The following is a 26,316-nucleotide window of genomic DNA, read 5'->3' as shown; positions in this document are numbered from 1 at the left end:
AGTACTACTACAAGTATTCACTGTTTTAAATATCTTTTCAGAAATCTGTTATCAAATGCATTATAAACGAGCCTCATTAATAATATATGGTTTTAAAGTCACTTTTATTTATGGCATTAACATGCAGTTAATAATAATAATAATAAAGATAAGTTACGCTTACATTTAAGTTTAATATAAAAGAATGTTTGTGTAATGGTTAAAAAATATTGAATATAATATTTCTGAACTTCAAAGTCTTCAAATCAAATAAATGCAATTTCTCTTCATATGAAATATTAAAAAGATTACATTAATATCATTTTTAAGTTTAATTAGAATACACAAATAATTTATTAATACGGATTGACACAAGTGATTTAAAATCTTTATTTGATTCTTTTTTTTATTATTATTACAGGTTCAATTCTATCTTAAATTACTAAAATCTCGATTGATGGACAATTTTTTTAGAAAAAATTATCTGACATCCAAGTATAATAGAGTAATCATGATTGAATAATACGATAAAATTTTATTTCATCCCACCACTTTTTTCTATTATTGCAAACTCTCCCTTTTTCTATTATTGCAAACTCTCCATCGAGTTACAAAAATCTTGTTTGATGCACAATTTTCTTCCAGCAAATTCTCTAACATCCAGGTATAATAGAGTAGGTATGATTAAATAGAAGGATAAAACCTTGTTTCATTCCATCACTTTTTTTAAAGCAAAAATAACACACTAATATAAACCATCAAATATGAAAACATTACTAAAGATGTATTTTATTTTTTTAACAGTAATAATAACAATAATAATGTTATTATTATTAAATGAAACTATTATTTGTGAGCCTCCACAATCCAAGAATGTGGTTTAGGGAAATTGGTCAGGAACAGATACTTTGCTTCAAAGCACCAAAAATTAAAAATTCTTTTCCCTTTAAAGCACGCTCACACATGACCCAACAAAAAATTCATCTTGAATCTACACAAAAACCAACACGTACACCTTCTGCATCCTCAATCATAAAATGTTAAGAACAAACCAAGCAATACTCATTTATCATCGGCCATCACCATCCCATACCAATAAAAGTACAAATCACTCTTTCTCTCTCTAAAATATATATTTTTCTTCTTCTTCTTTTAATCTCCGAAAAATGGGTAAAAGCAACCCCAAAATTCTTGCGTGTCCGAAACCTCTGAAAGAAATTGCAATCTAATCAAAGCCAGAGTGAATGCTGTTGAACGCTGTCTGAATTTTTTGAGCTAAATAAAAGAAGAAAAACAGGGTGAGAGAGAAACAGAGTGAGAGAGAAACAGAGGATCTTCATATGAAGAGTGAAGTGAGTTGGAGAATAAAGATTCAACAACCTGGGAAAGCCGGGAGAGTTTTTCTTGGAGGGAATTTTGGACTGCATCCATGAAATCACAACAGCTCTTGCTTTTGCTGATAGGATGAGCGATTCTGCATACAGAGTCCAAACCACACCGCGCCTTGCTCAATGGAGAATCGAAAACTTGGCTTCTTGCACTTACCGCAAATCAGATCCTTTCAAGATCGGAAACTGGAATTGGTATTTTTCTCTCTCCATACCTATCTATCTGTCTGTTAACAAGAAAAAGAAAGTGACCATGTTTCCTTTGGATTTAAGATACACTCTAAGGTAGGAAACAGAAAACTCACAAGTGGGGTTGTGTTGTGTACTTTGTTTGATCATATAAATTATGAAACACCCCACGTGGATAAATTGGTTTGGATGTGTGATAAAGTGTTTGGCACCTCAGAAAGTTTGGTTTTTTGCACTGTAATTTGAAGACCCATTTTCAGATTTTGAGTTGTTGAATTTTGGTGTCAAATTGGAACAGAGAGTGTGATTATTATTATTATTATTTTTTTTTAATGAAGGCATTTGTCGGTGGAGAAAAACAGGGTTTTGTTTGTTAAATTGTTCCCAGAAATATCCAATCTTACGAGAGACAACCCCCCAATTGCATCTTTCATCGTTCGGGTCGTTAGTTCTGTTGGAGGTCGCCAGGCCATCACACATCCAGGTCTCAGTTTCTTTTTACTTTTTCACTTTTCCTTAAATATATTTTTATTCATAATAAATATTTGATTTTTACTTTCTAGTAAATTTTTGTTTTGAGTTAAGTTTCTAATAAAATAATAATTTTATATTTTTTTTTAGTTTAGGATAAACCTGTGAATTTTGTATTTGTTTTTTTATAAAAAAAAATATTTGTAAATTAATTTATCAGAGAAGAAATACAAAATTTACTAGTTTATTAGGAATTAAAATAAAATATGAAAGACCAAAAATAAAATTATTATTTTATTAGAGATAAAAATATATTTAAATTTTTTACATTTTTCTTTTTCTGGTTTCTTTTACTTTTTCCTGTGGAGAGAGAATAATCAATAATATTAGATTCTGGCGTGTAATTTGCATGATGTTGTTGTACATGGCAGTACAGTGATAATTGCAAATAGAAGATAGCATGGCTGATGCTATGCCACTTTGTTTGCATCTTCAAAATTTCTCAAAGCTGTTTTACTGTGAAGTTCAGCATGTTTTGTTTCAAGAGTTTTTCCCATGTTTTCTGAGTATATATATACTTTTTTGATATGATGCAGAAATAAAGGACAAAGTGTTAAAGAACAACGAGGATTTTGTTTGGGCAATTGAGGTTCCACTAACTGGGAAATTCATTATTGACGTAGAGTTTCTTGATTTGAAGACTGCATCCCCAAACGTATGTTCTAAATACACATCTTTTTGCCCATGGTTTTCCCTTTAATGTTCATTGCAAATGATGATTATTTTGAGGCATTTGGAATGCGACTGTCTAGCTAAAATCAAGTTAGTGTACTGATAGGATTTTGTAATCCGCAGTTATAATCATAAGCACTTAACTAATTTCTTTATTCAGCCATGATGGATAATCACCAATGATGAAGCAGGGATATTATGGATAATGGACTAGTACTTATAAAGTTGAGTTTAATTCTCATGCATTATCATTGTAACCATCATCTATCAATCGGAAATCATGGTTAGAATTACTATTTTGTATGATAAGTTTATTTATCATATAAAAGTAAAAGTAAATAAACTTATCATACAAAAGATCTGTGATAGAATGATAGCATAAAAAACTTTTACACTATTAATTTATTTCTATGAAGTTAATCTATTTACATTTTGAGAGCATACTGCATGGGGTCATGGTCATAGTCCCCTTGTATCATGACTGTTCCTATTTAATATCTGATTGAATTGGTGCATTGCACTCAGAATACAAATACCTTACCTTACTTGGAATGTTATTTTTCAATGTAGGGTGGAGAACCTTGTTCCATTTGGGCAGAAGGATTTACTCAGCAAAGATCAAATGCAAAAGCCATAGAGTCTCTTGGTAGAATGCTAACAGAAGGCATTCACACAGACATCACCATCAATGCTTCTGATGGAAGTATAGGAGCTCATAGAGCTGTTCTTGCTGCCAGATCACCTGTCTTCCGCAGCATGTTCTCACATAATCTTCAGGAGAAAGAGTTATCAACCATAAACATCTCAGACATGTCACTTGAATCATGCCAGGCTTTTCTCTATTATCTTTATGGGATAATCAAACATGAAGAGTTTCTGACTCATAGGCTGGCCCTTCTGCAGGCGGCTGACAAGTATGACATATCTGACTTGAGAGATGTATGCCACGAAAGTCTTCTAGAAGATATTGACACAAAGAATGTACTTGAGAGGCTCCAAAATGCATCTCTATATCAGTTGATGAAACTGAAGATGAGTTGCATCCGATATCTTGTGAAGTTTGGTAAAATATATGAAATTCGCGATGATTTCAATACCTTCCTGCGAAATGCAGATAGGGATCTGATTTCTGAAGTCTTCCATGAAGTTCTTGATGCTTGGAAAGGATTCTGAAGATCTTGCAGCTTCAATGAAAGATAGGAAAGCTTGTTGTTATTCAACATACCCAAGAAATAGGTTGTTTCAATTTGTTGTGCAGGATTTGTTTTGATGAACCTAATTCTTTCTCTCAGATGATTTTTTATTATTATTATGATTTTATGTACATACTTATGTTGTGCTCTTCAAATGTAAACCATAAGGTATTATTGTTTACAAAAAATGTATATCATATGAAAAGAAAAGTAACATATTCATGAATGCAAAAGGTCCTCCTGAATTCTGATGATACTTGATTGTTGTATTTTATCACCGTGTTTTAGAGAATTTTACATTTTAGATTTTACCTCTATCAAGCATGAAAATCATTATTCCATGCAAAAAATTGATGTTCTATGTTTTTGGGGAAGCTCCTTTAACATCGAAAAGACAAAGTGAGATTAGGAGTTCTTATGATGCAGATTTGAGTACATTAAATTATTAAATGCAAATTGGTAGTTAATAAATATTCTAATTCTTATCTTAATATCCATGCCATTGTCCTTTTAAGTTTGAATATAATTTGCTCTCCAGTCTCAGTTTCTTATTAAAAGACGTAAATAATATTCTCCTTTTATTGCATACTTCAACAATAAATGTATAGCACAATGGATGAAGATGAGTGCACATGCCAACTTGATGAAAGGGAAACACTTGAGCAAGTCACTAAAGTCAGCAAAATCAGCTAGCAGAAAAGACCATAAGTCCATGATAGAGAGAGAACATGCCACCCACAAAATGCCAGCAAGCACTTACAAGTGCTCCAATTTATTTTCCAATGTAATGAAAAATTAAGCGTTGGTCTTTTAACATTGACCTCGGATTTAATTTATTCAAAATAGTCTAAACTTTTAATTTGATTGGGCCAAAACGCTTTAAGACAATGTCTTTTGGTGTGCATGCAGAAATCTTGAGATTTCTCATAGTGCGAAAGGAATATAAAAATAATTTGAAATGTGCCTACCAAGTCACATCACTATGATACCTTAAGATTTTCATTAAACCAAAGTTGTTGAGATGCAATGGAATGAGCTCATATTGTTCGGTTTCACAACATAGCACTCCTTCAACTTGGCTTATCATAGTTGCCACATAAGCCAGATTGGCCACAACAGAGCAGTTAGTTAACTCACTGTTTATCATAAAGAATTTGGAGCACTGTGTTGAGAAGTACAATGAATTGGTATGTCTAGGAAAACTAGTCAAAGCATGAACTTGTCTGTTTTTTTATCACCAAATTCAACTGATCATATTCTTTCCTTTACCATGTATAGACCACTACAGCAGTAAGAGTGAACAGTGTAAGACTCAACAAAAAAAAAATAAAAGTATATAGATAATAGATCATGACTGACAAATTTATATCCTCTCTTAGCAACTTAACATTTTGATAATTTGAATAACAAAAGTCTATTTTTCTCAATCATAGTTTTAAATTGCAATTACAGTCGTGGTTTCCTTACCATCGTTGACATTACATGAAATTGCATGAAAATGTAGCTTATGTGGCTGCAATTGTGGTCATGATATGATCATGGTGTGTCAAAATATCTTAATATTACGACCGCAATTGAAGTTGTGGACTGTTTTTTAAAATCATGTACTCAATCATGAGAAGCCTGTAACATAAAACCCAGAGATTTCCTTGTGTTTTTTGTAGTATTCTTATAGAGGATAGCATTCACTTGCATACAAAAAAAAAAAAAAAGTTCTGGGAGAATGGAAGTTAATCTCCATAGGAAGTGAATTTTCCCTTTTTAATAATCAATGGTTCATTTTTTAAAGTTATCTTGCATTAATTATTTTATATTCTCCTCCTTTTGTCAATTATATATTTGGAATGAAACAAATTGAAGGGAATGAAATGATGATAAGATGACTGACTCTCTTTTATATATCATTTTTAATATCACGCATGAAGGAGAAATAAAGATCACTTTGTATCTAAGGTAAGAAAAACCACTCCATTGTCTCCCAATAATAAAACACCTATAATGGCTAAGAAGAAAGATACCCACTTCAATTTAAGTGTGTTTTGTTCTGCCTTCAAAAGGACATGAAAGATGAAACTGCAAATGTGGACCACCAAGTTTTGCTCACATAACATGCAACAAAGGAAACAAAGATTGCTTTGAGTTCCACAGAACTTTAACTCAAGCATCAAAACCACAATCATTCAGCATAACATAGGAAACTAAAACAACCACAGGACAAGAGGGTATAACTTGAAACTTTCACGAAAATGATGAAACAATACACAACACAAGAAAGTTGATGAAATACTCACCTCTAACAAAAGTTGATGAAGTATTATTCTCCACAAGATTGAACTTGGAATTGGAGAGAAAACTGAAGGAAGAGTTGTTGAAGTTTAACAAGCAAGTGCATTATGCTTTATGCTAGAAGCTTTGGCAAGAATATGGAATATTACGAGAGGATCTTCTATTAGTTGCTAGTGTATTACGTTATGTGGCCCTGCCACTGGATGATTTTGAATTTGTTTTCGTTAGGACTACATAATGTTAGATGGTGACAGTAGTTTAGTTTTCTCTTAGCGTTTTCGCCTACTAATTGTAGCTTGCTTAATTTTTCTTTAGTCATAAGTTAAACACCATAGATGCTGACGGTTATTGATTTAAGAAAATTTTACAAATAACGAAAATTAAATACAAGTTCTTTTATTAAATAAATAATTTTTATTTATATAAGCGCATCAAGATCTTACACTATTTAGCAATTTTATATTAGTTTTCTTAATTATTTAGTCACAATAATAATTACAATTGAAAAAGAAAAAGAAAATCAATGGTGACCTGGGACCATCATAGAACATTGACAAATTCATTCCTGAAAGATGAAGATTTAAATTTTAGTTCCCAAAAGTAAAAAAAAAATTGTGACAAATTCATTCATCCGCCAACTTTTGTCTATTACCATTAATGAAAAAGCCTACGCGATACGGATAAACAAAAATATCACAAAAATATCGCCAAATGCCTGTTAAACCAAAATGTTAGTAAGTTTTCATTGAACTAATTTGTTAGATCCCAAATTTTGTTTAACTTAAGGGTAAAATATAATTTAATTTTCATCTTCTTCCTTTTTTTTATCGTTACAAGCATAACATTACAATAAACATTTAAAAAAATAGGGACACAAACATAAGTTAAAACAAATATAGTAATAAGTATAATATTAATTAATAAATACTTACAATTTGGTCTAACTTATAAAAAATGAGAAATTTAGTTAATCCTTACAAAAAAGAAACCCAACATTATATTTATTAATTAATATTATGTTTATTATTATGTTTATTCTAACTTATGTTTGTTTTTTTATTTTTTAAAGTATTTATTATAATGTTGTGTTTGTAACGATAAAAAAATGGAAAAAAGATGAATATTAAATTATATTTTATCTTTAAATGAAACAAGATTTATCGAACAAAATAGTCAAGACACCTCAAAATGTTATTAATGTGACATGACTATTTATATATCACGTTACTACTTAATAATGACATAATTAATTTTAAAAACTTTAAAATTTATGATGAACAAAAAAAATGAAAAAAATAAAGGAGCAAATTAAAATTAATAAAGTCATATTTATAAAAACTAGCAACATTTTTTTAGAATTTATATTAAAAAAATTAGACCTAATCATTTTACTGATACCTATGAATATGATCCTAGAACAAAATAAAGTATTATTTTAAACACACTTTATATAATAAAATGAATTACATTTGAGTCTTACTAAATAAAGAACACACTTGGTCTAAAAGTGGTCTAAGCATATTTTGTAGTCTTTACAAAATTCATTTGGTTTTTGCCCTTTAATTTTTTTTTTGTTAATTTAATTCTCATATTATTTTTTAAAAAAACAGCCAATGTCATTATTAGTCATGCTGCCCGATAATTTAGTGATGTGACACGATGCTTAATAGTTATAGAAATTTTACGAAAATTTAAACAAATAACAAAAATAAAATAAAACTAATAGTACTATATTTATTAAAAAAAACTGAAATATATTTTACTGGAGACAAGTATTAGAATTGGGCCAAATAAAAGTCAATGCCTTTTAGAATGGATGAAAAATGGAGGGCCCATGTTATTCTTACTCTCATTTTTCCTCTTTTCAGTCACTCCCTTTTTTACAAAAATACCTTGATGGAAACAAGTTTCGTTATGTTAGCTTTTTTTTTTTTTTTGAGAAAAAAATTAACAAAACAGTAACAAATCTAACATATTTCTATTATGATATTTTTTTTTATACAAAACGGAAACAAGTTTAACATATTTTCGTTATGTTAATTTTTATACAAAACAAAAAACTGGTTTCTATCCAATTGACGAATAGCCAAAAAAAAGGAATAAACCCTCAATTTCACTCCTCAAGTATTAATCTTTCTCCTAAATGATTCCTAAACTAAGAAAAATATATAGGTAATTCCCCGAGTATTAGAAAGCATAATAAATAGTCCTCCAAATATTAAAAATTCATCAAATTGATCCATATACCAACTCAGGTACTAAATTGATGAATATTCAATACTTGAGAGATTTCTTATATAATTTTATTTCTTTAGGAACTACACGGAGATGATAATAGTTAAGAGATTAAATTAATAATTTATGAGATTATTTTGTTATTAAGTTATAATATTTAAGGATCAATTTGATGATAAATTGTATTTTTTGAGGATCAATTTAGCATTAAGTTACAAATTTTAGAGACTAATTTGTCATTAAATTATTTACAAGATTAATTTATCATATTTTTTGCACATCTAAAAACTAAATTTGAATTTTTCATATTTTACAAACCCATTTGACGGTGTCTCGCACTTTCAAAAATGAATGTGACTATTTACTCAAAAGGTTAAAAGAGAGGGGGAGGAGTGTGAAGAAAGAGATAGAATACAAAATTTAAAAAAAAAATGGAAAGTGGAAAGAGAAAAAACGGGGTTAGTAACAACAAAGCACAAACTGAGCTCTCTTCGAGTTTACTCATTGTTTGGGCTTACAAATGTGCCCGTTACGATGAACGAGTAAAGTCCATGAAGGAATAAACACTAACTGTTTGTGCCATATTTAAAACAATAATTATAATCATACAAGAGTGTACTCGCATAATAAGGCTATTATTTTATTATCTGAAAATTAAATTTGCCATTTGCTAATTATTTACTTTGAAGATTTAATCATTCATGAAGAGTGATTTTGAAAGTTGTTTCCCTACATGATTGATTGATTGTATCCAAGGTTGCTTTCAGAACAAATCCAACCCTATCACATTGTTGACTAATCACTTCAAGAACAAGTGAAATTGTATTCATGTGAAAGCATAGCCTCAAGGTGACACACATCACATAGAGGAACAAAATCGGTTCCTCTGTTTTCCACCTTATCTCATTGTTGCTTCTTTGGTCTTTCTTGCAGCAATCCTCCCATGCCATCAAAAGGCCAAGTTCATTTCTCCATTTAGTTTCAGTTTTTGAAAATTTTGCTGAATTTTGGCTTATATTATTTTTAATTTCAAAATATGTAATAATATGCTTGTGCAAGTTAGCTTGTACATTTCAATGGTTTTTTAAGTTTTATCTTTTCTTTGTTGTAGTCTTATATTGTATACTTAGGATGGCATTCTCATGGCCCAAACCCTTCAGCAAGTGATCTTGAGTTTGCAACAAATCCCCATTACAAATTATTAGGCTCACACTTGGGAAGGTATATATATAGAATCCAATAAACTCTTGTCGAATGTTTTGGACTTAATTATGGGATAGATGAAATTGACTACTCAAGTTTATATTTCCTTCACAGCCATGAGAAGGCCAAAGAAGCAATATTTTATTCATACAATAAACACAGCAATGGTTTTGCTGTTGTACTTGAAGAGGAACATGCACAAGACATAGCAAGTAAGTGAATCACATGTATAGTTTTTCCACTTTCTTTTGCTTTGTTGTCATCTTTGGAGATTGGATAGCATAAAACATGCCCTTTTGAAGCTAAATATTGTTGTGTTGTTTTGATGGGTGCAGAAAATCCAAATGTAGTGTCTGTGTTTCTGAACAAAGGGCATGAATTGCAAACTACTAGATCATGGGAATTTCTTGGGCTAGAAAGTGATGGAGTGGTTCCCAAAGACTCCATATGGGAGAAGGCAAGATATGGTGAGGGTGTAATCATTGCTAACATCGATACAGGTCAGTTTCTTATCCTCATAGTCAAAGTCAAGTTTTTCAAAGGAGGAGGTTGCTTCTTGTCTACAATATTTCCTAAACAAGTATGTACTTTTATTTTGGTGTTTTAACAAGTTTGGTTGTCATAAAATTTAAATAGAGTAAAATATATTTGCAATCTCCCATAATTATTTATAAGTTGATTTTAGTCTTTATAAAAATTTAATATGCTTTTAATCTTTGCATTTTATTAAAAGTGATAAAAACATGTGTTTCTATTAAAGTATAAAGATAAAAAAATATATTAATTTTCTTATAAGGATTAAAATCAACATTTTGACATGTATTTTATCCCATTCGAGTTTAATTTTGATTAAAATGCTTTTCACAAAAACTAACGATTTTCAATAATACTAACAAATATAATTCACTTTGGAATTCCTTAATTGAGTCTCATTAAAAGCATGATACATAAGTTTATAAATAAATTTTAAATTATTTTAAAAAATCAAATTCTAAAATTAAATATCAAATCTCAATATATTTGAAGGATCTATTATGATGTTTTTCCTACTCTCATTATCAATATGGCGCGTTGTTTATTTATTAATATGAAATAAAAAATTTCCTTAATATTTACAAATAAATTCTACACACGGTTAACTTTTTTTTATATTATTTAAATAAATTTCAAAAAACAATGATTGTTTACTATTTTTTCATAGTATTTTAAAAATAAGTATTTTTTTATTTTTTATTAGAACATTTATTTATACAAGCACGTTTGAAATACATTTTATACTTTCATTTTCTTTATTAGAATAATTATTTATACAAACAAAACAAGTTTGAAATACATTTTATAATAACAATAGAAGAACAAAATATATAATTATTTATACAGGCGATATATTTTGCATATTCAGTCAAAAAAAGATATATTTTGCTTATAAAATATTTTAAATACACCGAGATACAAGTGGACTACACTACACTACTCTAATTTTTAATTTTTTTTATGGATTTATAGGGAATAAGATAAGAGTGGATTACACAGATCCATTTTTTTTCTTAAAAAAGTATATATATATATATATATATATATAAGATTATATATATAATCTTATTTATTAATTTAATAATATTGTTGTATTTATTTTATTCTTTTCTTACTTTTTATTTTCAAATTTGAAAATAAAATAAATAGTATATGCACGAATATTGAAAATAATTTTTATATAATTAATCAATAATATAACCTTAAAATTTTCTGATAAATTTTATAATAATAACCTTAAAAATTATGAATTATCCTCAGAACAATTTGATAATATTTTACAAATCAAACTGTTACAAGTTACAAACATCACTCCATTTAAGACCAGCAAGGCAGGAACGGAACCATTACATATTTACATAATTAAATAAAAATAGTAATAAGTAGAAAAGGTAACGAAAGGACAAGAATAGCCTCGAACAAATATAAAAAATACAAAGGGTTATCCCTATAAAAACCCCTGAGAGAGTGAAACTGCGTCAAACCTTCGACCACCTCTTCTCACCGTCATCGCCGCAGCGTTGGGCAACATCAGTTTCTCCGTCTCTGACTCTACGTGGTATGCTATTACCTCAGCGTTGACTTACCTTCGCGTAGTTCTGTTCTTTAATTTTCATGCATTTCATTCTATTCTAGTGACTCCACTCAATTATAAATCACAGGGTTATATTTTATGGACCTATCAATGGTGTTTGCATAATTTCTTCACATTGTTTACAAGTATATACATGCTTGATATGGTTCCATTGAATTTAATAATTACCTGATTGTTGCTAAAACCCTTTTTATTCACACAATTTTGCTAAAATCTCGCAGAAATCATTAATATGAAGTTGTGTTCTCTGAATTGATTCCGTCCAATTTTATTTTATGAAAGGAAGCGGATTTGAAAAGGAGGTGAAATTGCTATATGTTTATTGTGTTGCTCTTTTTTAAGTCATTGAATAAGTGTAAATGTCCTTAAGTATTGTCCTTTTGTATTGCCGTTTGCTAAGGAGGTTTTGATCACCTGATCGATTTTACGTTCTTGCAAAGCCTGGGCTTGGGTTCCATTTTGAATTGCTCTGCTCTGCTCATCATAGTTACCGATAGCGCAAAAGCAGTGTGAAGTGACCTCAGGCTGCTTTTTCAGGCTTTGAATGTCCATGAATAGCGGTTGTTATCCCAGGGAATGGCAGCTGTTTCATCTGCTATAGTTAACAGAGGGAAAACTCCCCCTTTACCCGTATTTGTTTTGAGGTTTGGGTATTTTTGGGTTTTTAGTCTTCGTTTGAAACATAAAAGTTTAGAGCACGAGACTTGCTCTGTTTCTGCTATACTTGTCTATGATTTGAGTCCATTAACCAGGGAATTTTTATGTTGGATTTATAAACTTATGAATAGCAGCCGTGCTGCTCCCTATAGGCCTTTAGTGTTTTTGGGGCCATCTACATTCTACGCCATGCCACTATTTATGATTGATAATTATGCTGCTCTTATCTAGAACTGCAGAAATAGGTTTGGCTTATTTACATTTAACTTCTACATGTAGTTTTTGTATATTTTAAATCAACTTATTTCGGGTTGCTTTTGGATCAGTTGCAGAATGGAGTCAAATCAGGCAGCTTCTTCCATGGACGTTGACACTGTCCCATCTGAAGTCAAGCTTTTGCCACCAAAGCCAAAATTTGAGCCTTTGAAGCCTCATGAGATGTCTGATGGTCAGGTTCAGTTCCGCAAGGTGAATGTTCCACCTCATCGATATACCCCTCTCAAGAAAGCTTGGATGGATATCTATACTCCCATATATGAACAGATGAAAATTGATGTTCGTATGAATTTGAAGGGTCGTAGAATTGAGCTGAAAACAAGGCCTGATACCCCTGATATTAGTAACCTGCAAAAATGTGCTGATTTTGCCCATGCTTTCATGCTGGGTTTTGATGTCATAGATGCCATTGCTCTTTTGCGTTTGGATGAGCTCTACATTGAGTCCTTTGAGATCAAGGATGTTAAAACACTTCGAGGCGATCACTTGTCTCGTGCTATTGGAAGGTTATCTGGTAAAGGTGGTAAAACAAAGTTCGCCATTGAGAATGCATCAAAGACAAGGATTGTGATTGCTGACACCAAAATTCACATATTGGGATCTTTTTCCAACATAAAGATTGCCAGAGACTCTCTCTGTAGCCTGATCCTGGGATCTCCGGCAGGAAAGGTGTATTCAAAACTAAGAGCAGTTACTGCCAGATTGGCAGAAAGGTTTTGATCTTCTCCTAATCATAAACATGATCATTTTTTGTTCCCATAGAGTTTTCTATAATTTCTCTTAGATCAAGCATGATGAGGATAAGTTATTGTGAAGAAGTTGCTTCGGCAATTCAGCTATTTGTTAAGTTCAAACCTAAGTTGTGGGTGTAAGAGCATCTCTGTAAAAGTGAAGTTTTGCCTGTGACCTTGGACATTACGTCATTATAGATTAGAGTAATTTATGAATTTTTACTGATTGATTGTTACAGAAAAACTAGTTAAGTTCTGTCTCCCAATTTGCCTGGTTCATCATCAAGACCTCAAGGGTCAATAGACCATCAATTATTATTTACTTATTTTTTCATCTTCAGTGTTGATATATGGCCATCAACATGTTGGTTCAGGTGGAATTAGATTAGATTCCCTTAATATCTTTTGTTTAAGTCCTGTGAATGGATAAAATGTGGTTAGAAGGAGTGATTATACTAAATACGATTAGTCATACAACAAAGATTATTTATCAACAAAGTTGATGGATATTCTACATCAATGACATGATAATCCAAAAACATTATCGCTACTTTCAAATGATTGTTTAGTTGTTTCCTGTTTTTGCCCCAAAACTAGCAATACTAGTAATTCTGGTAAAATTGATTTGAATAATTGGTAGCCTAGAACAGGATGAAAGATAGTACGTGAGCTTTATGCAGAAACTAGTAATCTTTAGATCTTATAAGACTATTTTGGGGAGAAAAAAAATGCTTAAAAGACTAATGCAGTAACTAGTTAAGCTTTGTAGACCGAGTAGAGTAAATTTAATAATAAATGGAGTCTAGCATGCACAAGTGAGATACTGTGTCGAAGAGTTTTTAACCGTTGGATGTGTTGCTTAAAAATGTAATGATTGGTCTCGGCAGATTGTTTTGTATAATGAATTTATTATTAGTAATCTGATTATGACAATTTATTTTCAAATTTGCTAATAAAAATGTTGAGTAGGATAATGGGAAGTGCTGGAGTGGAGAACCACTTACTCGTAATGACATTGTATGCTTTTACTAAGCCACCCATCTTATTATATCCATATTTAAACAAATCCGGGAAACACGGCTAAAATACCTAACAATTGATAAATTTGAGGGTACTAGATTTCATGCCGATGCTGGAGATAATTCAACGCAGAGGCCTAGTACCACAACTCCAATATCAAGAGAGTGGAGAGGGTGGTAGTGATAGTACTTATTACTTAAGGTTGTGTGTGGAATCTATAGCTTTAATTTGTGTAAGTTATTTGTGTAAAAACTTTATGAAGTAGTAGGGAAGGGGATTAAAAATACATATATATCTCTTTCATGAAGTGGGACAAACATTATAAGCCGTCAAATGCAGATTCTGTTTCATCAATATCGCTGACGACAAAACTCGAAAGTAGTATCCATCTAATTTTGCTAGACCAAGAGATGAAGAACACTCTTGATTAACCACTTACCTAAACATATTAGAATACAGTTTTACAATTTTTATTTTTTTTAAAAAGTGAGTTAAAACGTATTTTAAATGGATTAATTTATTTTAAACTTTCTCTCCAAGCTTCAGTCCAACATGGTGTCTCACACCAATCAATTTTGGAGTAATGACTTATATAGTGCATGATCTGCCAATGATAGATCATAGACATGCATGCCTCATTTATAAATAGAAGAAAAGAAATTAGCAAAAAGATGTTTATACAGTACCTAGCTGCCTATTTAAAGAAGAGAAGAAGACATGTTTATGCAGCATATATCCCTTTCTCCTCCTCTGCACAATAATTATCTCTTTTTCTTGCTTTCACTCTCATCATTTTCATTATGAATAGGCACGAACCCTACTTTGTTCTCATAGTCTTGGAGTTAACCTGTATTGGAATTAAGTATGGAGTCTCCAACACCAATCCCTTTCAACAACTAAGTCCAATCATATTGCTTTTCCTCCTTGCTATATTTTCCCACGTCCTTGCGTTCATAGCTGACATGAGCTTGCCGAGTACAAACATAGCATTCCATGTGTCAGGAGTAGTTGGATGTGAGGCACTGCTTTGGATTCTCCTTAATGAGTTTTTGTGGTACTCTATCATTAACCTACTTCTTTTACTACTAGCCTCCTCCTTCTTCTTTAACTACACTGCTAATATCACTCAGATGTTTCGTAGTACGATTTCGAGTGCTGATCAGATGACAAATATGGAATCTCATGATGAAGCTCAAGTGTAGCATTTGTGACATAACATAGCCTGGTTTCATGGATAGGTTTATATATAGTTGTGTTTCTGCAGATATATTTTCTTAATTTTCTCTATGAATAGGTTTTGTTGGTGTAATAATGCCTTTTGTTTTCCAGAGTATCTCCAGCTAAGAGTTAAAGACTAATTTCTCAATAAATTATTAAATTTGTTCTCGACTTTTAGCCAATAGCCAGAGGATATCTGGATTAAAAAAATAACAAAAAAAAAAGCTTTGTTAATGTATTTTCTAATGCAAGTAATCAAGTACTGCAGATGTAAGCAGATTGATTTCTTGTTTAAGCAATTTAATCTCATGCTTTGGACACATGCACTATTAATTGTTGATATCTATGAACTCTATAAAAGTCATTTTATAAAAAATTTACATGCACTAACTATACAAGTAGCTTGACTACTAAAAAGTGTGTTGACTTGACTACATTTTAGTTACATGTATAAGTTTCCATCTCTCTGCTTTAATATTGAAGAATGCCCGCCACTCTTGTAAAGTCACTTACATTACATTCATCTATGACAGTTGTTCAATACTAATGGACGGTCAAACCTTATGATCTTCCCATTATTCTTAAACCTTTTCCAATTGGAATATGAGTATATACCTAAAAAGGAACAATTTTGAAACTCCATGCAAGGAGGGGATTGTCAATTGAGTGATCTTGGCATGGACAATTCCAAGCTACGAGAGATGTTCCAAAAGGCTTCTATAAATTTTCACTTAGTGATACAAAAATTGTGGGATAAGGCTTTTATTGTCGTATTTATGACATCGATCTTTGGGTTTGACTACTTCTTTCTCTTCCATTTTCATACTTTTTCAATAAAACAGTGTTGAAGTTAAATTACTTATGTTGAACAGTGTTAAATTTTTCAACAAGTACCATATATTTATGTTGTAGGCATTTGAAGGGGTACATAACTTACAAGTTAAAATGCCGGATACACAAGCTTTGGTTGTTGTTTCAAAGGAAAGATTGTATCCATTTGGAGTCATCTATTTTTTTTTTTTTTTTTTTATACTGAATTAGGAGTCATCTATTACTTCATAAAATTTCCTCATTTTTAAATTCTACATATTTGATATCTAAACAAAACATTTTATTCTAACGTATTTTAACTATCCCCTTACAGTACAATACTTACTCCCTTATATTACATCATCCAAACACATTCTAAGAATTTCCTATAATTCTATTGTTGCTCTATGAGAAATTGGGTGAAATGGAGAATGAACATAAGAAGTGCACAGTATTGAGACCTACTTTTCATTAATGACCAAAACAACTATTGACTGGAATTTACAAATACTCGAGTTGTGGGAGGTCATATAAGGTTGACACTATTCTTGATACTCAGCAGTAGAAAAACCTTGATGTGGTTGTAAATAATTGGGCAAGTTGGATTGTTTGGATATAACGAATAAGAAAAAGAGAAAGAATAAAATTAAATGTATTGACATGGTAGAAAAATATACTATCAACTAATAAAATTATCACATATAATATTTTTGTTGATTTTTATAATAATTTTTTAAAAATTTACAAACGCTTAGAAACTTATTTAAAAAATAAAATAAAAATTGAATAAGCCAAAAATCAAGCATTTACTTAAAAAAAAAATATTAGATTAAATTGAATTTTGAATTTGATTTTAAAAATTAATTCGTTACAAATCAAACTTATATTTTTTTATTATAGTATAATTACATTTTTTTATTTATAACACTCAAATAGAAAATATTTCTTAAAAGAATTAAATATAATATCACTTACATAAGCTTATACATTTTGATTTATAAGTTAATGCTATTCCAACTAGTATAAATTATCACAATATTTTATTTTAATTTCCAAAAGCAATTACATTAAATTATATATATATATATATAGGGAACATATCAAACCAGATGAGTATTTTATTATGAGATGAAAAGATTAAATAAGAGCCCTTAAATTAAAATAGACAGTCCAAATTTTAATTATTAATTAAAACTAAAGTGCATTTATATAAAACTAAAATTAAAATATATACTACCACTTATGTTTTAGAATAAATAATCAATATAAACATAATATCATATTATATTCGAAATATTTTATTATTAACAATATATAATTTAAACATATAAATATAAAATTAAATACAAAATATAAAATTAAATTAAAATATATTCTGGCAAATTTATATTATTTCTATGTGAAGATAAATTATTTTTGTCCAGGCATCACGACGTATATTTTTGTCCTAATATATTATAAAATTATCGCATAATTTATATTTATTCAAAGCGAATTTTTAATAAATATTTTAGTAAAGGTGCATAATTATATTTTTTTTTGTTGGAATTAGGTTTTCAGACACACTTACTAGTTATCATTCTCAGCCTCCACTCGTCTTCTCGCGCCGCCGCTTCCGCCGGACATCGTTGCCATTGGCGTTGTCATTACCGCCTTTTTCTTCACGTGAGTTCCTTCTCCTTTTCTATATCACATCAACACAAGATTTCGATTTTTATTTGCGTGTATATACCAATTACCTCGCAAATTGTAAAAAAGGTTTTGGTGGATATGAACGTACCCTAGGAATTTCACTGAAAGCTGAGTTTGATTTATCGGAGGTCTCAAAAGCACTTCTAACTTGTAGTTGTATCCAAACAGGCCCTAATGCAGTTAACTCTAGCTTCTGCACAAGATAGATTATGAGAGAGGGCTTTTATAAAAGTTAAGTGCAGAATTTGATTTTAGCTTATAGAAGAAGCTCAATTCATTATATCTTCCTTTTTTCCCCTCTTATAAGTGTTTATTGAGGGTTTTCCCAAACAGGGCCTAATTCTATTGGCTGCTTGGGTGAGAGATTTTGCAATTGTAGGAGTAAGTTTAATGTAGGATGCAATTCTCTAAGTTTTGACAAATGTGCTTGCTCAACAATATTTTTCTATGCCAAGGTTTCATGATGTTGATGTGTGCAATATAGTTGGTCTGTTTTAGGATTACTCAAAACACTTGTTTAAGAGAAAACGGTTGGCTAGTGAAAAATGCTTACTTGTTCAGTGAAATTTTATACGCCCAAATGTTTTACAAAGTAAATAGGTGTTCAGCAGAATTTTGTATCATGCCATATGGTAGTGCCTGATATGGTTTGTTATTTTCAAATCATATCGTTGGTTGATGTATATTTATGCTTTTTGAAGAAGAGTTCACTGTAGAATCCTGAATCTATAAATCAATATGGTAGTGTGCTCCATGCCTTTACAAAACTAGCAAGAGCGGATGTTTCAAGGACCTTTATAGTTATTTTCTTTAGTCTATCTTTATAAAAATAAGATTCACACACACAATCTATGAACATGACATGTCATCTATGATGGGTGAGAAACGAGTTGTAGTGTGTGCCCCTGTGTCTGCCTTTAAGCATGATTTCTTGATTTGATGGAAGGCAAAGTGAGAAAATAATTCCAGGAATCACTTTGCATGAACTGATTTTTTAGCTGTTTGTTTTAATAGAATATTCCAAAAATCAAAACAGCCGGCAGCCACTGCTTCAACAGCGTCGCCGCCGTCGTGGGCTCGTTTCACTGTTGCCACACCTTAAGCCATATCTCGACGCGCCGTCACGGTTGGTTTCCCTCTCACCCAGGTTCGTGCGTTTCTTTTTTTCTTCTTTTATTTTCCAAAATAATACCCAATCTGAAACTCAGGTGTGTTTTGTAATTTCTGTTTGTTCTAAATTCAATTATCTGGAATTGATTCGTTCATAATCTCTATCTGCACATATATCAGCATTCTTAATAACTGCAATGGCTTCTTTTAAGTTTTCAATTTTTCACAGTAAAGACGCTAATTCTGATGAGAGTGTTAGTTAACTAAGTGTATCTGGGTAATGAGCTTAATGTCAATGTTTGTTAGTTGACTATGGTGCATTTTGGGTAATCAATCAACTTAACTAAGTGCTTATTCAGTAACTTCATTATAAGATTGAGTGATTAACTTCAGTAACTTCATTATTAATTAGCTTAACTAAGTGCATTTGGGTAATGAGCATTCAGTGTAATTATCAAGATAACTTTTACCGTAATTTTGTATTAGGCTTTGTAATTGCCATTTGAATGGCTGGCTACTTAAATATTACAATGCTATTAACAACATATATAAGGCCATTATGCCACTTTTTGCTCAACTCAACTGAGCCAGGTTGGCTCACTTTGACACATCTAAAAGTTACACACTCGTGAAAAGCCCGGTTCTGCTGCGAGTTATGATCTTACGCTTCAAAACAGTTTGAACCATAAACCAAACTCAAACTTGTAAACATGTTTGCTTTAAAGCACGATTGTGAACACTTTGAACCATAAACCAAACGCAATCTTGTAAACATGTTACGCTTCAAAGCACGATTTTGAACTGTAACTAAAGATTTACTTTTTCCTCTGTGAAAGGCTTATTGCTGGCTCATCACTGGTCAGTTCAGGATTGACGATGGAAGCGATAGTGAAAAAATTTCAGTCAAAATTCAGGAAAGTTAGGGAAGAAATGAGTCGATGGGATGAGCTTCAATCTTGCTTAATTTCACAGTTTAGGAATGCTTCTCATATTGTTGATAGGTTGCAGGTAATTTCACTTATACTTTTACTGTATACTTATAATTTTTGTTTATTTTAATTTACCTCAGCAGTTGTGTTAAATACTAGATGGAAAGCTATTGCCGCCTATAGTGGTCTTACCCGATCCGAGTAGGATTGTCCCATGGAGGATACCTGTGGTCTACAATTTTATTTTACCCTATTTACTGCTTTGACCTTGATATTGCTAATGTTGTAGTTCTGGAATCACTAGGGTAGGGGGACTTGAAGTAAGTAACTGTGTGAATTGTGATTGTTTTGTAAGCAGGTGCTTCAAAATTCCAACAATTATGGTGTTCTAAATTGTGCCAGTGGCCTGAAAGATGCTCTTTTGGTAAAGCAGATTGAATCTTTGAGGAACATCTTGGTTTCCATGAGAAAGACATTGTGAGTTTCTATTCAGCTCTGCAACATTTTCAATTTAAAGTGATATGCAATAATATTGTCAGACATTTTAAGTTTATGACTAATGTTTTCGTGACTGATTTCATTAAATTTGAATTTGAACTTTCAGGGAAGAATTTCATTGTATTGTCTTATCTCTTGACAAAATTCACCGTGATAGTAGACAACAAGTGAAAGGTGGTTCTTGTCACCTGAACATGAAACAATTGCAGCAACAAATTGGCATCAAACCTAGTCTTATTTATTGCTTGGATAGCCTGATGTTTATACACGAGATATACAACTCTGAGTAAGGATTAATGATTGTGAATTGGGACTTTTTTTTAACATATTATTTTATGCTTTTAGGCAACCCACAAATGCATTAACGTGAACTTAATTTTCAATGCATCAAATGACATGATTCAAGAACTTGACAGATTGGCAGGAAGTCTAATGAACATGCTAACATTTGAATTGCATTTTATTTTTGGAGCTCAGATACTTATTTTTTCAACACCATATTTCATGCACTTTGACTCAGAGCAAGTGCCTTCTTTCATCAAAAGAAGAAATAAAAAAGGAAAGCAAAAAATAGAAAAAATCAAGGCTCCAACCATCTAAATTAGCTCTATTTCAGTAAGAAAGATGTCCTCTAGAATGCCAAATGAAACACCATGTCTTTAGTGATCTATAAAGAGTTCCATGGCAATTTTCCAACCTGTTGGTAGCATAAATTGGTTGAAGGAACTGACATAATAAAAAAAGGATAGGAGGAGATTTTTAACTGAAAAGAAAAGGAGTGGAGAGCTTTGCGGCCCATAGTGGTCCTACCGGCTCAAATATGATTACTTCTAGTGGAAGATACCTGTGGTCTAGATAAAAAAAAATTGAAAAGGAGTGGAGCTCCAAAGTGTGACTTTGTACTCTTTGGATAGGGATAGTTGTGTACCTATCTTGCAACTTGTATGGGTATGGGCATTGGGTACAACACAGATGTTGTCAATTTTAAAGTTTTTGCTTTGAGAAAAGTGAGTTGGGAGTGCCTTGTTATGTGTTTTTTCCTGTTTGTGGAATCTAAACCAAAGGACACTCTGTAGTTAGAGCTATGCCATTCATGTCAATGGTAAATTTTTAACTAGACCAACCTCAAGTCACTAACTGAGACTATTTAAATGATGCAGTGTAAACAGTTGCATGTCAATATGTTCTACCCTGCCTCCCCTTGTACCCCAAACCAAATATTTTACTAGTCTTTTAGGGCTGGAGAATTGGAGATTTTATCATGAGGATTAAATTCTAAAATGGAGTTGTCAATATCCAATAGGGGCGTGATTCTCAAGTTCTGAGAAGCCCATAACTGATTGCAATCTCTCTGCTTCCTTCACTTAATTGTTATGCATCTACTACTGATACTGAATAAGAACATTTGGCTTATTTCTGACCAATTAAATTCAGTTTCATTGCTGGGCAAAAAGTTCTTGAAAATTAAAAAAATGCAACAACTCTTCTTTTCTCTTTCTCTTTCTTTTTTTTGGTCGGAAAATTCAAGATTGCTAATCATCAATCTGTTGGGTGTGAAACAGCTGATAAACTCTCAAAATGATTATTGATATTGGAATACAATTTTCTGCTTGAAAGCTTTGTGCCGAAGTGCTTTTTTTTTCATTGATTTTACTTCTGATAACACTATTTTGATCGAGTGCCTTTTTTAGAAAAAATAGTTACTAGTTGTTTCTTTTGTAATAGGTATTTATTAAAGTCATCAGTGATCTCAGCACTATCAGAAATTGCCTTAAAGCCCAGGTGTGAAAATACCATTGCTATAGTTTAATCATTCAAATGTCATAATTGTGTGTGTGTAACTGCGTGTCCATGTGCGCAGATGTGCTTGTGTGTATTTTGTTCGTTTGACTCTATATGTATGTGATAAAGTAAAAGAGAGGGTGCTATATGGAGCCGCAGGAGCCTGTAGAAGAATTTTGTTATCACCATTCAAACCCGCCGGTCTTCTCTTAATCAAACTTATCTTTAAACATAAACAGTCTTCATGACTTAGTATTATCAGAAGTAAAACATTCACAAGGGGATCATTATACTCCTCCAAGAAGAGATCTGAATCATCAGTGAAGTGAAGGTGTGAAACCTTACCTTCCTTTAAACCAACTTGGATACCTTTATGAGCTCTCCACCACAGTTACAGAATTGCAAAAATAGAAAACATTCCCCTTCCCTAACTCCTTATTTTCTATTTTTCCTAAACCATAATAGACTTTTGTTGTTATTCATAATCATAGAAAAAGTAGCAGGAAATCCACCTTCTATATATTTAGCATCAAAATCTTTTCTATCAATATCCTTTTCCAAGAACCCTACTCAAATCCCAATTTCTTCTATTTTATTGTTACATCTTCCACTACCTGATTTGCAAATAGAGTGGCATCTGGACTTTGTCTACCTGCTCTAAAAGCATTCTGGTTTTTTAATCTTTAGAAGAATTTGAGTCAAAATGATAACAGGGAAGGATGAAGAAAAAGAAAAGGAAAACAAAGGCAAAGAGGCAATCTAGTGATCTGTGTACTCATTTGCATTTGTATTCATTTCTATATACACAGAGATAGCAAGATTTATCATGTACTTTATTCATGATGCTTGCCTTTCATTTTCCAATGCTTGTACATCTGTTGGTGTCCAATGTTTCGTTCTGTGCTGTATTGATCACTTTGCATTAACTTCATTGCAGTGACAGTGATCTTGGTGCACTTCAGCAACTCTTGGTTGATCAACCCAATCTCCAAACTGAGGAAGGTATGCTAGAATTATGTGTGGGGTAGAATGTATAATGCATGTCCACATCATTAATAATTTCATGTTATGCTTATGATAATCATTAAGAATGCTTAATTTTGAATTAGACCTTTGTATGCTTCTGTGACCTCCTATATGATCCTTAGATCACTATTGTTGTATTGTTAACTTTTTGAATTTGAAGTTCACATTTACTTTGATGTTAATGAATAGAATCTACAATTATACATGGCCTTTACTTGAGAGAAATATATAGATACTCTAGTACAATAAAGCAATTTTAAGATATGTTGGCGTTGGTGTTGTTTAATGATAGGACCCAAAGATAACTAAGGTGTAGGTAAGAAGAAAGAAAAATTTGGGTATTCCTTGGCTGAAAGCCAGAGATTAGTCCCTTGAAATATTGAGATCCATTTGGGGGAGAGTTTGGGCACCTCTCAAATTACTTAGAGTTGGTTTCCTGTTTTTTTTTCTTTCTTTGTAGTTCCTGCGTATTTCAGAAAGACAGGACCTGATATCACCTTGATACAGAGCCGACTTTGTCTTAATAATATTGTACCTTGGAGTTCTGCCCTTTTTTATTCCTTTCTTTCTGGGGTAACTATCATTTAATCTGTTTGTGGCAAACACATGATACGATGATAGTATGAAAAAGTTTTTACAGTAATCATTGCTGGTTAAACACATGTTAATGTCATTTCTTGCTGTATGACTTTTGGCCGTAGTTCAATTTGTATTTGATGTGATATTTGCTGAAGAACTGAGTTGATGATCCTCTCTACTATGGATGTTGACTTGGGACCAGGGGATGCCTGAACTTTTATACATCAAGGGAGCCTTTTGATCTCCCAGGGACGATTGTTGATGCAGAATGAGTTAAGATAATTGTTGTTATTTAAGGACTTTTACTTTATTTTAGAAATTTTATCTTTATTAAATGATTTTTGTAAGTAATAGATTGTCATATTTGGACTTACAATTTGTTCTGAATTGATTAGGATTTTATATTATAGAAAACTAATATATCATTAGGATTTGGGTTAAACATGCACGTTTCCAAATATAAGGAACCGTAAGGAGACAGTTTCTTTAGGGACTAAAAGTGAGTATTTGTACATTTAGAGGAAATAAAAATATAGTTAATCCTTGAAAATTGAAATTTTATATTTTATTAGGGATTAATTATGATTGCCTTTAGATTATGTTATTCAAACTTTGACATTGATAACAAGATTATTGGTTTTGCATTGCGAGTTATGGGTCTTTCTCTCATCCATTCTCTTTATGTGTTTCTTTTTTAGCTTGGTTTCGAGTACTATATAAGTAAAATGATTGTAGACATTATGACAAGAATACAATTTGCATAAAATTTTCTATCGAGTATCCATGCAACAAAGCAACTTCATTCAATGAGGCAAAATAAGCTAAAAATATAGAATAAGAAAGTGCTTCTCCAACAATGACGACAATGGTGTTCCAATGATAGCAATTAGCGAGTGGTTTTGCTGTATAGCAGTGTCTATTGCCTAGTAACCTTGCAAAGGTAGGACATGGTCTCTGAATGAGATGAAAAAATGAGGGATAAATTTGGCCGTTTAACTCATACACTACTAGTTTAAAATATTTTTACACAAAAGATTTGATTATTTTACTTTATCAACTTATTTTTTTTAATATGATGTGATCATTGAATACTTGGAAAAATGTATTTTACACTCATAACATGTATACATTAAATTTTATATTTGCATATCAAATTTTATCATGTGTAAAGAAAAAAGTTTGGAACTTTAATTTTTAATTTTTAATCGTGTTGAAAGATATGGAGTAATTTATGCAATTCATCTAATGAGATACGACTTTATTATTACAAAGAAAGAAGTTAAAATTATAAAAAGATTTTTTTTTGTCACCGTTAGAAGAATAAAAAAGGGGCAGCTAGAGCCCAATAAATTATTGTTAGCTAAAGAACAGCCTTTAATTTGAATTTGGGTTCCTTGCAACCATGCATTCATGAATTGGGATCCTTTGATGAATTTAAGATGATTAAAATTTTAAAATGATATTTGAATCATCTAATCTCTTATGTTAACTTTAGATTTTCTTACTATAAGAGATCCAGTTCATTCATGTAAAATCTTATAATTCTTTTATGATGGTAGAAAATCTTGGTCATACCAGTGGTTCATATACACCTTCTCTCTTTTCTCTCTCTATAATATCTTGTAACTTCAACACAATTAATAAAATTGAATATATAATAATGGAATACTCCAAAATAAAAATATGATGACAAATTTTAAAGTAAGAAAATTATAAAAGGCATATAGCAATAAGCAACTTATAAGGGATAAAAAACGTATCCTTAATTTTTTTTATCGTCACTTATTTTTTTTAAATCAAACATAGATTTTATTAATATATCATGGGACTAAAAGTGTAATTAAGTCTACAAGTATTAAAATATAATTAAGAATTAAAATATTTTCAATGAAAATAATTATTCTCATTTATATATAAAGAATAAATAGTCAAAACCTAAAATCTTTTATTATTATTGTACATGATATTAGTATCTAACTAGATTATAGTGTCAAAATTAACACCTTTCACTATTTTCCAATTAGTTTAAATGTTTTTCATATTTATAACTTATTTATTTTCAGTTTTAAATGATGATTTTATTCTATTAGCTTATTATGTCATTAGTTAATAGGTAGAAATTAACAACAGGTAATAAAAATAAAATTTTGAAATATCAAATGGTAAAATAAAAAATTAAATAAT

The 26,316-nt window shown here is 31.0% G+C and overlaps 3 protein-coding genes across 14 annotated transcripts; all 3 read left to right on the top strand.

Annotated features, from left to right (window-relative positions):
• Positions 1 to 1,426: 1,426 nt before the first annotated feature.
• On the top strand, positions 1,427 to 4,206 carry LOC100777871 (BTB/POZ domain-containing protein At1g55760). Of its 2 annotated transcripts, none has more exons than XM_006586101.4 (4): positions 1,427 to 1,562; positions 1,919 to 2,040; positions 2,624 to 2,742; positions 3,330 to 4,206. In XM_006586101.4, the coding sequence occupies exons 1-4, from the start codon at positions 1,444 to 1,446 to the stop codon at positions 3,930 to 3,932; spliced, it is 963 nt and encodes a 320-aa protein (XP_006586164.1). In that variant the 5' UTR covers positions 1,427 to 1,443; the 3' UTR covers positions 3,933 to 4,206. The 2 variants fall into 2 exon arrangements, with proteins under 2 accessions (XP_006586164.1, XP_003532194.1); XM_003532146.5 differs by having other exon boundaries at positions 1,433 to 1,562; positions 1,895 to 2,040.
• Positions 4,207 to 9,300: 5,094 nt separating this feature from the next.
• LOC102659733 (RNA-binding protein pno1) lies at positions 9,301 to 13,802 on the top strand. Of its 6 annotated transcripts, XM_014779467.3 has the most exons (5): positions 9,301 to 9,434; positions 9,585 to 9,694; positions 9,791 to 9,888; positions 10,012 to 10,176; positions 12,788 to 13,802. In XM_014779467.3, exons 1-5 carry the CDS (start codon positions 9,417 to 9,419, stop codon positions 12,886 to 12,888), a joined length of 492 nt encoding a protein of 163 aa, XP_014634953.1. In that variant the 5' UTR covers positions 9,301 to 9,416; the 3' UTR covers positions 12,889 to 13,802. The 6 variants fall into 6 exon arrangements, with proteins under 6 accessions (XP_014634953.1, XP_006586165.1, XP_006586167.1 ...); XM_006586102.4 differs by lacking the exons at positions 9,301 to 9,434; positions 9,585 to 9,694; positions 9,791 to 9,888 and having other exon boundaries at positions 10,039 to 10,176; positions 12,788 to 13,684; XM_006586104.4 differs by lacking the exons at positions 9,301 to 9,434; positions 9,585 to 9,694; positions 9,791 to 9,888 and having other exon boundaries at positions 10,154 to 10,176; positions 12,794 to 13,684.
• Positions 13,803 to 18,034: 4,232 nt separating this feature from the next.
• On the top strand, positions 18,035 to 24,483 carry LOC100778939 (uncharacterized protein At5g43822). 6 transcript variants are annotated; one of them, XR_001389634.3, is made up of 9 exons: positions 18,035 to 18,181; positions 19,223 to 19,355; positions 20,155 to 20,326; positions 20,606 to 20,724; positions 20,852 to 21,031; positions 22,471 to 22,527; positions 22,607 to 22,858; positions 23,465 to 23,529; positions 24,335 to 24,483. XR_001389634.3 is itself a non-coding variant. In XM_014779464.2 (8 exons), the coding sequence occupies exons 3-8, from the start codon at positions 20,195 to 20,197 to the stop codon at positions 24,343 to 24,345; spliced, it is 564 nt and encodes a 187-aa protein (XP_014634950.1). In that variant the 5' UTR covers positions 18,035 to 18,181; positions 19,223 to 19,355; positions 20,155 to 20,194; the 3' UTR covers positions 24,346 to 24,483. The 6 variants fall into 6 exon arrangements, 4 of the variants coding, with proteins under 4 accessions (XP_014634950.1, XP_006586169.1, XP_040873623.1 ...); XR_001389633.3 differs by having other exon boundaries at positions 24,255 to 24,423; XM_014779464.2 differs by lacking the exon at positions 22,607 to 22,858.
• Positions 24,484 to 26,316: the final 1,833 nt, after the last annotated feature.

Source organism: Glycine max, chromosome 8 (assembly GCF_000004515.6).
Source record: "Glycine max cultivar Williams 82 chromosome 8, Glycine_max_v4.0, whole genome shotgun sequence".
Taxonomy (NCBI): domain Eukaryota; kingdom Viridiplantae; phylum Streptophyta; class Magnoliopsida; order Fabales; family Fabaceae; genus Glycine; species Glycine max.
Note: the sequence above shows the minus strand (reverse complement) of the source record. Positions and strands in the feature narration are given on the sequence as shown.